The sequence below is a fragment of the Rattus norvegicus genome, chromosome 10 (genome assembly GCF_021556685.1).
Source record: "Rattus norvegicus strain SHRSP/BbbUtx chromosome 10, alternate assembly SHRSP_T2T, whole genome shotgun sequence".
Classification (NCBI taxonomy): domain Eukaryota; kingdom Metazoa; phylum Chordata; class Mammalia; order Rodentia; family Muridae; genus Rattus; species Rattus norvegicus.
This window is the reverse complement of record NC_141543.1, coordinates 23,704,670-23,718,223: the sequence shown is the minus strand read 5'-3', so window position 1 is coordinate 23,718,223 and position 13,554 is coordinate 23,704,670. Positions and strand designations below refer to the sequence as shown.

The 13,554-nt window shown below is 52.6% G+C and overlaps 1 protein-coding gene across 4 annotated transcripts in view; it reads left to right on the top strand.

Moving 5' to 3' along the window:
- Window positions 1–13,554, top strand: part of Fgf18 (fibroblast growth factor 18) — a 30,895-nt gene that overhangs the window by 12,618 nt on the left and 4,723 nt on the right. For 2 of the 4 annotated variants that reach the window (XM_087571087.1, XM_087571086.1), the window contains 2 exons: window positions 1,205–1,385; window positions 10,598–10,699. In XM_087571087.1, coding sequence (XP_087427213.1) covers window positions 1,205–1,385; window positions 10,598–10,699 — 283 coding nt within the window. 4 annotated transcript variants of the gene reach the window in all.

Sequence of the window (13,554 nt, the reverse complement as noted above, 5' to 3'; positions counted from 1 at the left end):
TTTCACTGCACCACCAGTGTGTTCAGGTCAGACAAAACTGAGTTAGGTAGACGACATGTTGAACCACATATGCTAGAAAGAATCTCAAAGCAGAGTAGAGGCATGGAGAGAGGCAGGGGTAGGACAATCCAAGGAGGGCCTGTTTGAGGTAACACTTGGGGGAAATCTGAATGTAGAGAACTGAGAAAGAGCATCAGAATAGAAGTGAGAGCATGTGCAAAGGGCCTGGGGTTGGTGTGTGCTAAGCATTAGGAAGGTCCCAAAGCCTTTAAAAGTAAGGTGGTCGGGATTGGGGATTTAGCTCAGTGGTAGAGCGCTTTGCCTAGCAAGAGCAAGGCCCTGGCAAGGCCCTGGGTTCAGTCCCCAGCTCCGAAAAAAAGAAAAGAAAAAAAAAGTAAGGTGGTATGGCTGGCATGGAAGTGACAGGAGAAGGGGGAGGAGGAAGAGGAGGAGGAGAGGAGGAGGGGGAAGGAAGCATCAGGGGCTACCAGTCAGGTCTGGAAGCCCCAGCAAGGACCTCTGTACGGGTGTGAGGAAGCCCTGAGGAGGTGGACAGGGAGGATTCTGTGGGAGGGCTTTGTTTGGTGGAGTCTAGGTTATTAGCAGGGCAAAACTGGAGTAGGCTGAGCAGAAGATGTGTGCATACTGTTCACATGGGTGGCTGTATTCTCGGTTGTTGGTTGTTGGTACAACCTAAGAAGGCTTCCTAGATGGTACGGCCGATGCGGACCTCTAGTCAGAGATCCATGGAGTTACCATGGCCGATAGAGACTGGAGGCCTGGGATATGGACCATGGCATGAATGTGAAGGCCCCCCGTGGAGATCCTGGGGCAGAGGTGGCATGCTGTCCTCTAGCCCAGTGGCAGTACTTGAGATGCTCATCCTGCCTCCTCCCTGCCGCATGTCCCTCCAACCGTAGCTCAGTGGATGTTGGCTCCCTTCCTAGTTGCTCAGACACTCCTCGGATGCCACTGAGTTAGGGGCCTCTGTGCCAAAAGGGAAACTGAGGCAGAGCAATCTGCATACCGAGGTCTCAGAAGACACCATGTGTGGGCAAGTGGGGAGAACTATATACCTCGGCTCGATTCTCAGCTGTTTGACTTTCCAGCTGCCTCGGTTGTTTTGTCTGTGAAATGGGGCCTGGCCAGAGGTGGTGCAGAGGAGAGACAGGGCTGACTCACCATCTTCCCTCCCCTCGCATAGGTGTTGGCAGCCGAGGAGAACGTGGACTTCCGCATCCATGTGGAGAACCAGACTCGGGCTCGCGATGATGTGAGTCGGAAGCAGCTGCGCTTGTACCAGCTCTACAGCAGGACCAGTGGGAAGCACATTCAAGTCCTGGGCCGTAGGATCAGTGCCCGTGGCGAGGACGGGGACAAGTATGGTATGTGCCAGATCCAACCCATATCCCTCGCCCACAGTCTCCCCAGCCTTGGAGAGTCTCCATTCAAATCTCCAGCTCTGTGTTGTGCTGGATGCATGGTCTTGCCACCAGCACCAGCCCTCCTGGGCTTAAGCTTACCAGTCTGTAAAATGGGGAGGCATTAGTGACTCCTTAAGAAGCTCATTGGGGACACTAAGACGTGATTAAAAAGAGTGCCTTTACATGGTGGCTTGGATGGGAATGCCCAAAAATTAGTGGCTGCTTCTTGTAACCACAGTTCCTTCTGGCCGAGGTTCAGCTACTTTGTGGGGTAGAAGACTCTGGTCATGCTCTCTTTTGGCTCAGGAGCAGCTCAGTTCTCCTTGGAGGGCTGAGGGACCTTTGTACCGCTCTCCTACTGCAGAGGCTCACATAAGGGACACCAGGATTCTTTCTCTTCCTAAGCCTGGCTCATGAAAGCCCTGGGCAGTGAACAGAGCAGACATAATTCCACCTCGTCAGTGCTTTGGAGAGGATTCAGCCAAGACAGTCACCGTGCAAACCCTAAACCCGTAGATATTTTACTTAAAATTCCTCGACAGGAAAGGCTCTGCACTACCAGGAGTCCTTCTGGTCTTCGCCCATCTCTGGGATGCCCCCGTCCCCAGTCTCCCTACCTCTTTGGGCAGGGTCATGTGTGTGTGTGTGTGTGTGTGTGTGTGTGTGAGCTTGTGAGCCTCGCCTTTCTGGGATGGTGCCCTGTCGGTCCTGCCCGTTGCCGTCAGGTCATGACAACAAGACAAATAATTTCTTGGACCTTTTATCTCGGACACCATTTATTTTCCCACAGCCTCAGGGCAGGACTGACCTCATGGTAGGGCCCTGAGTGAGGCAGCTGCACCACACTGGGGGCTGGGCCAGGCTGGGCAACATGGGCTGGGTCCTGGGCCCCAGCACCTCCAGGCCAGCTGCCTCCTTCTCTGCTTCCTGCACAGCTATTCTTTATGGTTCCTTTCTCCCCTTCCTGTCTCCTGCCCCTTTCTATCTTTGTTTGGTCCATCTCTGTTCCTCCCTCCCCATGGTCCCTGTTCTTCCTTGCTCTGACCACAGTGTCCGTCCTCATAGGTCCTCTGACTCTCATTCGGGACACCCCCCAGATGCTGGGCTGTGCAGGGCAGACCCAGGTGGTAGTTTTCCCTGGGACCCTCTGCCCAGTGCTGCCAGGGAAGGGGCAGCTGGCTGGCCAGGCGGGAGGAGGTGCCCTCCTGGGGTGTCCCCGGAGCTCGCTCTGGCCCCTCCAGGCTGGAGAGTACAGAGAGGGGGGTCAGACTCTGGTTGAGCCATCTGTCCACACCCTGGGATGGGAGGCAGGAGCTGGGGAGGGAGATGAGTCTCAAAGAGGCTCACCCCCGTTTCAGAGGCTGCTGCTAGCCCTTCGGACTTTCTCTGCTTCAACTGGGCCACTCTGCAATCTTCTAGTACGCGGCTACCCTCTCTGTCCCCACTTCTCATCTGTACAGTTCCAGGCTCGGATTAGCCGTTTACACACATAAGGGTTTCTGAGAGAGGGGTCTTTTCAAGATGTCCTCAGTGATTCATGGGTCCCGGTGTTGTCTGAGCTGCTGCAGTGCTGACGGCACTCAGGTTGATGGAAGCCTGCTTTGAGTTTCTAGAACTGGCCTGGCTTGCTGCTCTTCTGTCTCCTCAAATACTTGATCTTTATCCTCTCTCTAGAGGAACATGTTTACATGATCTTCCAACCCCCCCAACACCCAGGGCAGCATGGGGCCTTGCGGGCTGCCCCTATTCCATTTGAATGTCCTATTAGAAACGCAGATGAGGCTGGGAGATCCCATCTGTGAGCCCTGGGAGAGGAAGTGAGACAATGGAGCCCACTGAGGCTTCCAATCTAGATGATCAATACAAATATTATTGGGAGGGTGATTTATGTGACCGTGCAGGGCAGGAGGATGGGCGGCTTCTCTGCACCGGGAGCTGCCTTGCTGGGGGAGGGGCGGTGGGATGCAGGGGCACTTCGGAATGGAATCTGCTCTGTCTTCTCAGGGCTGGGCCCGGGCCCCCAGAGACTTGTGACACCCACTTGACTACACATCCTTGTGTTACCTGCTGAGACAGAGGAGTACCACAAATGCCAGGTGAACACCTGGAGTCCTCAGAGCCGGGTCTGGCGCCCAAGGGTGGCCTCTGTTGGGTACAGGGCTTCTGGTCTGTAGACCCTCAGATCTTGCTGCTTCTTTATGTTAGTACTTTCTGGAAGGTGGTTTGAGCCAAGAGCTCTTTGGACCAGCTAGCATGGTTGAGGCTGGAGAGCCCTCTTTTTGTCCTGAGTCTCTGGTCCCGTTCTCCATCTTCTGTCTACTAGTCCAAAATACTACTCCAATGCTCAGAGACTCCTATCACTCAGAATGCGGGTCAGCCGGAGGCCTGAAGTGGTTCTGCTCATGAGACACGCCCATCCCTCCACAATCTCAGGCTGTATCACCTCTTCTTGTGCACTGTGCTCCACCAGGCATGGTACCAGCCTTGGTCATCTAAAGGCCTAGGATGCTCTCTACATTCCTGAGACCCAGCCCCCCACTTTGCTGTCCTCTCAACAGGGTTCTGGTCTCTGCCCTTCTCCTGGCTTACTTTCCTCTTCTAGTCGGGCACCATTACATACTTCCCGGCTCTGTCTCTGTCCGAGCCTCTGGGGTCATGTATCCTGCAGAGATGTGTGATCAGGATGGCTTGAGGGCAGGGACACCTCCAGGGTACATCTAAGACTAGGGACAAGGAAGTCAGCTCAGGACAGTAGAGCAAAAAGCTTACTGCACACACAGGGGGCACGTGGCCCAGTGCTCAGGAAAGCCTTTCTTTCTCCCTTCCTCTCATCTGTTTTTGCCTTGCGGATACTTAAATGAACAGACCTGGCTTCCCTAGTAGCCCTCTCATCTTGAGTGGGGCCTTTGCATTTCAGCTTAGGCCTCCCATCCTCTGTCCTTGCCTCTGTCCCCAGGGAACAGCGGCCACCCACGTCTTATGAATCTTGTGTTAAAGCTACAGCCAGGATTCAATAAAGCTTCTGATCAATCCTATTGATTTCTTTTCTTCCTCTCTTCCTTCCTGGTGAGTCTGTGTGGCCTGTAAACGTCCCCAGGGACTTATGAGAAGGGGACTCTGAGCACTGGAGCGTGTATGTATAACAGCAACAGGCTGATGGCTCCAGAAAGGACCCTCCTCTTTCTGCTTCGTGTCACCTAGCTCACCTTCAGAGGAGAGAGAGAGAGAGAGAGAGAGAGAGAGAGAGAGAGAGAGAGAGAGAGAGAGAGCGAGCTGGGTAGGTGACTTGACCTCTTGGTGTTTTTGGAGACAAGGACATTTCCTCCTGGGAAGATGTCTGGAAAAGAGCCAGTAGCTCTGTGGTGTGGGAATGTGTCAGCTGGTCCCTCAGGCACTTCTGTACAGTTCTTTGCCCAGCCTTCTTTCCCTGGTGTGTGTGTGTGTGTGTGTGTGTGTGTGTGTGTGTGTGTGTGTGTGTGTGAGAGAGAGAGAGAGAGAGAGAGAGAGAGAGAGAGAGAGAGAGAGAGAGAGAGAGAGAATGTGCACTCACAGGTACTTGTGCTCTGAACCAGTCCTGGGGGATCTCTCTGGGTACAGGGAGATCTAACCCATCCTGGCTTTGTTCTCTGATTTGCCTCTTATGGGAGCAAGCTCCCAGGTCTCTCTGACTCCATTTCCTACCCTCCAAACCCAGAGTCTAAAGCAGAGGCCCTGAGTTGTTTTTGGTAAGGCCAGCTGGGGACCTACGCTTCAATGTCAGTCCATCCATGGGGCCACTTGTCCCTTCTTGCCATTTGGGGCCCATAGTGTCTTCCCTCGCTCTGCCCATGCAGCTTTCTTCCCGCCCTCTGCCCCACCTTCTTGGAGGGTTTGGGGAGTCCCTCTCCTTTCTGTCTATGGCTTTAGTCCAACCTGGGAGCCCCCATAGATTTTCTCCATCTCCCCATGTTGACTCCAGGGGTACTCTTCAGGGTGGCTCGGGACTCCTCCCGTTTCAAGGTGATCTGGAAATGGATCTGGGACAGGGATGAACCACTCACTCAATTCTGTCTCAGGAAAGCAAAGCCAGAGAGAGAAGCCCTACCACTGCAGCCAGGGCTCACTCACCCAGGGAAAATGTCCCAAGTAGGGAAAGGGAAGGGTGGAGAGGGCAGATTCAGACCAAGACTTTGTGGCCAGCTTGCCTGAGTTTGACTTTAGCCCCATGTGCATACTGTTGGAACTCAGTTTGTACACCTGTGAGATGGGGACAGTGACATCAGTGCTGATCGTCATAAGGATGATGGTTAGATGAGATAGTGCCATGTCCTGCACATCACAAGCCCAACAGAAAGGCAGAAGCAAAGGAGGCCCCTGACTCATTTACTTCTGGGTCATGCACTTCCCTTGTTAGACAGCAAGGAGTTTTCTGTCTGTCACTGTGGCTGGGGATGGGTAGGTAGTAGTCTAGAGTCCCAACAAGGCATAGCTCAGTAAGGAGTCACAGCAGGAAGGAATGGAGTGAGGAAGGACATTGAATCAGAGGCCGATTAAACTTGTCATCACCAACTATGTGCTCTGTAACATGTCCTGTCACCATCCTGAATCTTGGTTTAGCTCCTGAATCATGTTGGCCACTGCCTACATCCCAAGGCTTCCATGCACCTACTGTAATTTAATTAGTGGCCATTTACTATGAGCCAGGCCTGGGCTGAGGTTACAGAAAAGCAAGATTCCATCACTTACTCCTGGAGTAAGGAGAGCTGTTCTGTCTTCCTGGAGACCACCTGCACAATGGAAAGGTCAGCAAATAGTGTTGCTATTATTGCAACAAAGTATCTGAGGCGATCAAGTTAAAAAGAAGTAAGGTTTCTTGGGCTCAGGTTTGAAGACTTGGTCCATGATTGGCTATCCCCTTGCCCCTGGTCTTGTGGCAAGGCAGAATGTCATGGCTTGAGTATGTGACAGAGCCAGCCTCATGATAGCTGAGAAGGAGAGAGAGATTACCTAACTTCTTCCCCCAGGCCTCACGTCTGAAAGGGTCTTGTAATACTGTAGGCAGGAAACTAAGTCTTCCACACATGGACCTTGCAGAAACATTTAAGATCTAAACAATAGAAACAAACAGTTTGAGAGTGATGGAATATTGGGCCACAGAGATGGCTCAGTGGTTAAAAGTATTGGCTGCTCTTCCAGAGGACCAGGTTCTATTCCCAAAACCCACATGGGGGTTCACAGCAGTCTGTAGCTCTAGTTCCAGGGGGTCTGACACCCTCACACAGACACAACAACAACGCATAGAGAAAATAAAATGAATAGAGTGTTGGAATGTGGCATGGGGGACTGGAGTGTGCTGGGTTGGGGAAGGGATACTAACATCAGGCAGTACAGTCAGGGCAGGCATCTGTTGTAGTTACTCCTCTCTTGCTGTGAAGAGGCACTATGACCAAGACAACTCTTACAAGAGAAAGCATTTAATGTGGCTGGCTTACAGTTTCAGAGGTTAGGTCCATTATCATCATGGCAGCAGACGTGACAGACGTGGTGTTGAGAAGTAGTTGAGAGCTAGCTACATCCTGATTTTTTGAGAGGGAAAGCACAGTGTCTGGGCCTGGTGTGGGCTTTTAAAGCCTCAAAACCTATCCCCAGTGACACACTTCCTCCAACATCTACTCCAGCGAGGCCACAGATCCCAATCCTTCTAATCCTTTCAAACACCACTCCCTGGAGACTAATCATTGAAAAATGTATGAGGCCATGAGCCATTCTTATTCAAACCACAGCATCTCCAAGGAGATGATATTTGGCTACGTGGAAGAAAAGGAGGTTTGGACAAAGCAACCTTCAGATAGAAGAAATAGCAAGCATAAAGGGCCTCTAGCAGGAATTAGGTGTGTCAGAGTAATAGCAAGGGAGTCAGTGTGCATTGGGAGATTGGGAGGAAGTCTAGGAAGGAAGGACAGGAGGAAGGAGGGATGGAGGAAGGAGGCAGATGATGTGGATCCCAATGAAGAGTTTGCATTTTCTCTAAGTACTTTGGCAATCACTGGGAGGGTTTGCAGCAGCAGGGAAGAGACATAATTGTGTCTGTGTACATGGGTAGCCAGAGGTCAACATCACTCTCTATCTTTAATTTTGAGGAAGAGTCTCTCACTGAACCTGGAGATCACAGATTGGCTAGACTATCTGGCCGGTGAGCTTGTGAAGTCAGTGGATCTGCCTGTCTCTGCGGGCCCAACTTTTATTTGGGTTGCTGGGGGATCTGAACTCAGGTACTCACGCTGCACAGTGGGTACTTTACTGACAGAAGCATCTACGATTTTTAAAGGATGCTTCAGGCTGACATGTGGAGGGAACACTAGTAGGGACAAGAGTGATGGAAGGAGGTGGCTGTTGATCTATACAGACTGGTGGGGGAGGGATGGCCAGATAATGTTATCCCCCTCCCCCATCATCCATCCCCACCCCCTCCACGCCAGCTGTAGGCCCTGTCAATGGAACTGAACCAAGATGAGGCTTCTCCCGAGCTGCATCACTGGAGCTCGGCTCTCAGGAGCGGGTGGAGGATGAAGAGGACCAGGAAGGCTCTGGAGCAAACCTAGCTTGGGTGGAGCCTCTGTTCCTCTTTCTCTCCTGCTGCGGCTGCTGCCGGACTATTACTCCCCAAAGACTTTACATAATTCTGGCCTGGCTCCCTCATTATGTCACTCTCTGAGTGGAGTCTAGGTCACTCTCCAGAAAGCCGTGGTCAGGATGGGTAAGAAGAACAGACTGCTAGTGGTTAGACTCAGACCCTCCCCAGGCTGGATGGAGTGGCCAGGCCTATGGAGGGTGGAGTTGAACTGAAGCCCTAGACTCTGCCCCAGCCACTTTGGATATCAGCACCCACCTTGGGGATGTAGTTTGAGGAGGGACGGGTGGTGGTGATGGCCAGGGTCCTTGCTGCTGAGAGGTGGGGCAATGTTAGTAGTGGCTTTCAGAGCCAGCCAATCCTGTAGTTAGTCCCTCTGCTGGGCTGTTGGTGGGCATCTCACTTGCTTACCTTGGGAAATGGGGACTTAGTTCCTGTGGATGTGGGGGCGGGGCTTTAATTGTATGGAGGCAGATCTTGTAATCTTTAATTGTAAGGAGGCAGACAGAGCAGCCTCCCTTAGTTGGGTGGTGGTATCCTGGGCCCTATCTCCAATGTTTCCTCCTTTAATGACTGTCTCCCTACTCCCAGTAGAGCCTGGCCTCCTCCCAGGCTTGACTTCATCCAGGATTCCAGAATGAAATAGAGCAGGGTTGAGCCTGATGCCCCCTTGCACCAGAGAGGAAGCTAAGGCTCAGAGAGGGGTGTGATGCTCCCGTCAGGGTTCAAGTCACACAGTGTGCGATGGCAACAGACCTGTGGGTGCTCTCAGATGCCCTATCTGGGGTGGCCTTCTTGGGCCTGGAGAAGGTTGACTTGGTTCAGAGCAAGGGACGGGGCCTCAGGAAGCAGGGTTTCCTTTTCTTCCAGGAAAGGTTCCACTTTGTAGCTTTTAGGAAACTAAAAATGAAGGTTAGTTTCCCCTTCTGACCTCTAGAGTGGAGTGTTTTCATGCCATTCTACTGGCCTCCCAGGGCCTGTTGAGGGTCAGGGCAGGTCTCATTTCGCTGGTGAAGACCCTGTGGCTCCAGGCCACACAGAAGTCAGTGAGGTACAGCCCCGGGGTCAAGTCCATATTTAGGCATACCCGACTCCTACCTTCCCCGTATACACTTAGCTCCATAGAGGCTTCTAGAACTTTCTCAGTATCGGAGGCCTGAGTTCTGCCAGGAGATGGTAGAGCAAGCTGGGGACATTCCCTCTGGGGATCTAACGAGTGGAGAAAGAGGACAAGGTTTTGAGCGAGGGTAAGCAGAATGCAGCAAGCCCTTGTTCATGTTCTGATTCGGTGTTTACTGGGGATGGGGGAAGGCAGAAAGAAGAATGCGCCCCGCCTTCCTCCCAGAATTACAGAATTCTTGTTAGGTCTTTAAATTTTATGTAAATTCTTTTTTTTTAAGGTGGGAATCATATTTTAATTAGAAGTGGTGTCAAAGGAGGGCTAGGTTAATTATAGAGATCCTAAGTTCCAGGTGGTTTCAATTTTCACAGCAGGGCACCAGGGCCTATATTTGTAAATGTTTTTTTATTAAAATCATACCTAGTGTATTTTAGGGGCACTGGGGTACACTTCTTGCGGCTCCAAGGGTACTGTACTCAGGAATTTGAGGCTATGATTTTGTTATGGAGAAGCAAGTCCCCTGTCACTGAAATGAAACTTTTGTAGCTGAGGGAGGGGCAGGTGCTGGAAGTGAAGGGTCACAGCCAAAGAAAACAAACATGGGGGAGGGGAGTGGCAATGGAGAACAGGTCCAGAGTTCAAGACCGGAGTGAGAGCTCACCCCAGCCACACTGAATCCTATAGGGGGAAACCTAGACTAGCCGAAGGGAGGAGGTCGCTGATGCCTTTGTCTGGTAGGGGTTCGGGGTAGCAATTTTGGACAACTCCATCCTGATGCTGAGGCATGGGTAGGCTCCAGTCCTGGGTGGGGAGAACTGGGTCCTGATCAGACCTCTGTGCTCTTGAAAATTAGTTACCCATCGGTTTTGATGGCCTCAGTCGGGGGTGGGGAGGCGACTCTGAACATGGATTCTTTACCAGGGGTATAGCACTGTCACCTCTGTGTCTTCCTGGGTCAAGTGGCCAGGTCAAAGGTGCGAAAGCTGCATCAGTAGGGGCACCAGATGTTTGCTCTGAGGGAAAAGGACATCTGACCTAACTTTTGAAGGAAACAGCATGAGGTCCCGTAGTCAGTCTGTCTGTCTGTCTGTCCATCTGTCTGTCGCTCTCTCTGTGTGTTCCCTTGGTTACTTCTGTGGGTATTCTGAATGACTGTTGGTCCCACTCGGGGAGTGGAACGGAGAGCCTGGAGATGTATGAGGGGGAAGGGCCACAGGCAGAGCTGCCCTCAGACTGGATTGTAGGAAAGAGGGGACAGTTTCTCTCACCCTCTCCAGAGTCAGTGCTCTCATGGGACCTGCGAGAATCTTCCCCTGTGCTGCTTGACTTTGGGGAAATAAGGGACCAGGGGATCTGGTCAGGGAGTGTGTTGCTGGTTTAGACTATACCATTGCCTCTGGTTAAAAAGCTTGTCTTATTCTCCTTCTGCCTTTCGAAGCCCAGCTCCTAGTGGAGACGGATACCTTCGGGAGTCAAGTCCGGATCAAGGGCAAAGAGACAGAGTTCTACCTGTGTATGAACCGAAAAGGCAAGCTCGTGGGGAAGGTGAGTGTGGCACCATGGGTACTTGGGGTCCTATTCAGCCAGATCTGGAAAACCAGCAAAGCCCACCCAGGGCCCTTTTGGGCCCAGATGTGATGTGTATCTGGATGGGAGAGAGTATCACTCGATGACCTCTCTTTCTGTCACCGTGTTTTTTGTTTTGGTCCCTGCAGCAGTCAGGCTGAGGTCTATTTATGGTTGCCACTTGGTGCCAAGAGCCCCGGGTTCTGATGGGGAAGGATGTGGAATCCTGGGACAACCAACTCATGGATGTCTAGGAACAGGGAACCTGTAGCCCGAGGGCTGTGACTGAGGGATCATCATCTTAACACTTACCAGGGGTTCTCAGCAGCAGCCGGAGCCAGCAGCCACCGCCTCCACGTCCTGAAGCAGTTGCTCCTCAGCTGGGGCCCATGGTTCTAGCGGTTCAGGAAGATTTTATTACTTTGGAACAGGCCAGAGTGCTGCATGTGGCACATTAATGTATGTTAGTGTGTTCACATACACGTGTGTGTGCATGGATGTGCTTGCGTGTGTATACATGTGCATGCTTATGTGTGCATTTGTGTGTGTGTGTGTGTGTGTGTGTGTGTGCACACTTGCAGGGCTTGAATACGATCTGAAGGCTGCTTTTCACCTCTTTATATCCTTCATGTGCCTGTTCGTGAAGGTCACGGGTATGTCTCCCCGCAAAGGTTCAAGAGGAGCTTGTCAACTCACAGTAGCTCTGTAGCTAAGTCACCTCTCTGTCCTCTGCTCTCTGTAACCAAGACTGAACCAAGAGTGAAGTCAGTCTGGACAGATGGCATGGGAAACAGACCACTGCTTAGGAACAAGGTCTCAGGGAAATTGATTTTTATTATACTCAGGATAAGGGGAGAATGGTCAGTCCTGTTGAAGCAGTATTTGATTTCTTGAGCCTTTAGCTCTGCTCTTTGACCCCTTATCCCTGGGTTGAGGACCAAGGAATTGTCACATAAATGATGACTGCTTCCTTTAATTGAGTACCTACTATCTCCCAGGCATTGGGTTAAAAAAAAATAACTGCTGATAATTTTGACAGGTTGGACCCACTACCATTCCCATTTCACAGGTGGGAAAGTTGAGGGTTGGCCACATTCCTGGGCTCTTGTCCCAAGTCCCACACTAGAGCTAGGCAGGATTCAAAGCCGGGTTTGGAAGGGAAAGATTCCAGCCACACACCCATACCAACCCAAACTCCAAAATAATAGTGACCCGCAGAGCGTCGGGATGCCTAGGAGTGGTTTCAATTAGTGACTCACTTTCCGCCGTCGCAGGCTGGTCGGCGAGGGGGTCCCTCAAGCGGCTGGGACGGCGGGCAGGGGCGGGTGCCTGGTCCCCTGGCCTGGCCCGTCCCGGTCTCGGCCAGCAGTTTCCTGCGGCGGCTGCCCAGCCCCGCGTCAGGCGCTTTGTTCTCCTGCCCGTCTGGGCCTCCTCCCAGACCAACCTGCTTTGAGTTTGAGACTCGGTTTTCCCCTTTGCTCCCTCTGTGCCCGGTACCCGCGCGCGCAGTGCGGTGCCGCCTCATGCCGCCTCCTGCCTGCGCTCTTCCCGGCATCCTGACCCCCAGGAGTGCCATCGCGGGGTCAGGAGAGCGCCCAGTCCCCTCTGGCTGCAGCCACCGCCGCCTCCTGCTGGCTGGCCGCTGAGTCACTGCTTCCACAGGAGCCGGCTCTGATTTCCTGCCCCCTTGCCCTCTCTCCCGTCATTAATATTGGTGATGGTTCAGCTGGCTCAAGGCACAGTGGGGAAGCAGGTCCAGTCCCCTGCCTCCACCTCTGCACTGTCCTTCCAGCCCAACTGCCTCGGTCACCCTTCTGGGCTCAAAGCCTTGATGGCCCCCATCCACCTGTGCTGGGTGGGAATTATGCTTTTGGTAGACTGTCGATGACCCCCTCCCCTGCTCACCCAGGCTGTGTGGGGAGTCCCATCTTTGATGGCTTGGTGTGTCTCTCCCTTACAACCTGGGCTTACCCTCAGCTCTTTCTGCCCCAACCCTCATTGCCTGCTTGGGAAGTTTCAGTCTTCAACTGATCTTCTCTTTCTCCGTGGAAGTTTAGGGCCCAGCTTGGGTTCTCTGCTTTGCTCACACCATCTCTGAGATGTAGACTTAGGGCTTCACGCATGAGCCATTCCAGCCCTATCCTGCTCTCTCCATGGACCTTTCTTCTTGGCTCGCCTTCAATGGTCTCTAGACTCACTTAGCCCCTAGCTAACTTATGGCCCTACCTCGGCTGTCTATGCCATCCCTACCCTCACCCCAGGCCCCACTTGCTCAGCTTGATGTCCCTCCTTATCCTCAGGTCTGCCCTCCCTTCCCAGTCAGGAGCTCATGTGGAGCCTGACAGGTGCAGAAGGCAAAAAGAGGCAGGGTCTGCAGGAACGATGCCGGGGAGTTTAGTACTGTGGCCCACTAGGTACCTTGTCCCAGTGAACCTTGGGGCTTTGTCTGTAAGGGGGACCCATGCTAGCATTTAAGTAGGCTCAGACTGACCGTCTTTTCCTCCTTCCTCTGAAGATAGGTTTATTTTACTTTATTTATTTGTCGAGAAATGGTCTCTTCCAGCCAAGGCTGTTCTGGGACTCTGGAATTCCCTACGTAGCCAAGGAGGACCACAGACTCCCGACCATCCTTCCTCTACCTCCCAAGTGCAGAGACTAGAGGCATGTACAACACCCCTGCTTCGTGTGGTGCTGAGAATGCACCCAGAGTTCTGTGCATGTCAAGTAGGCACTATGTGGGCTGAGCTATACTATCACCAGCCAGAAGGCAGGACTTGACCTCACTTCTGTACCCACAGGAACTCTGGCCTCTGCTGCCTTAGATGGAATACCTA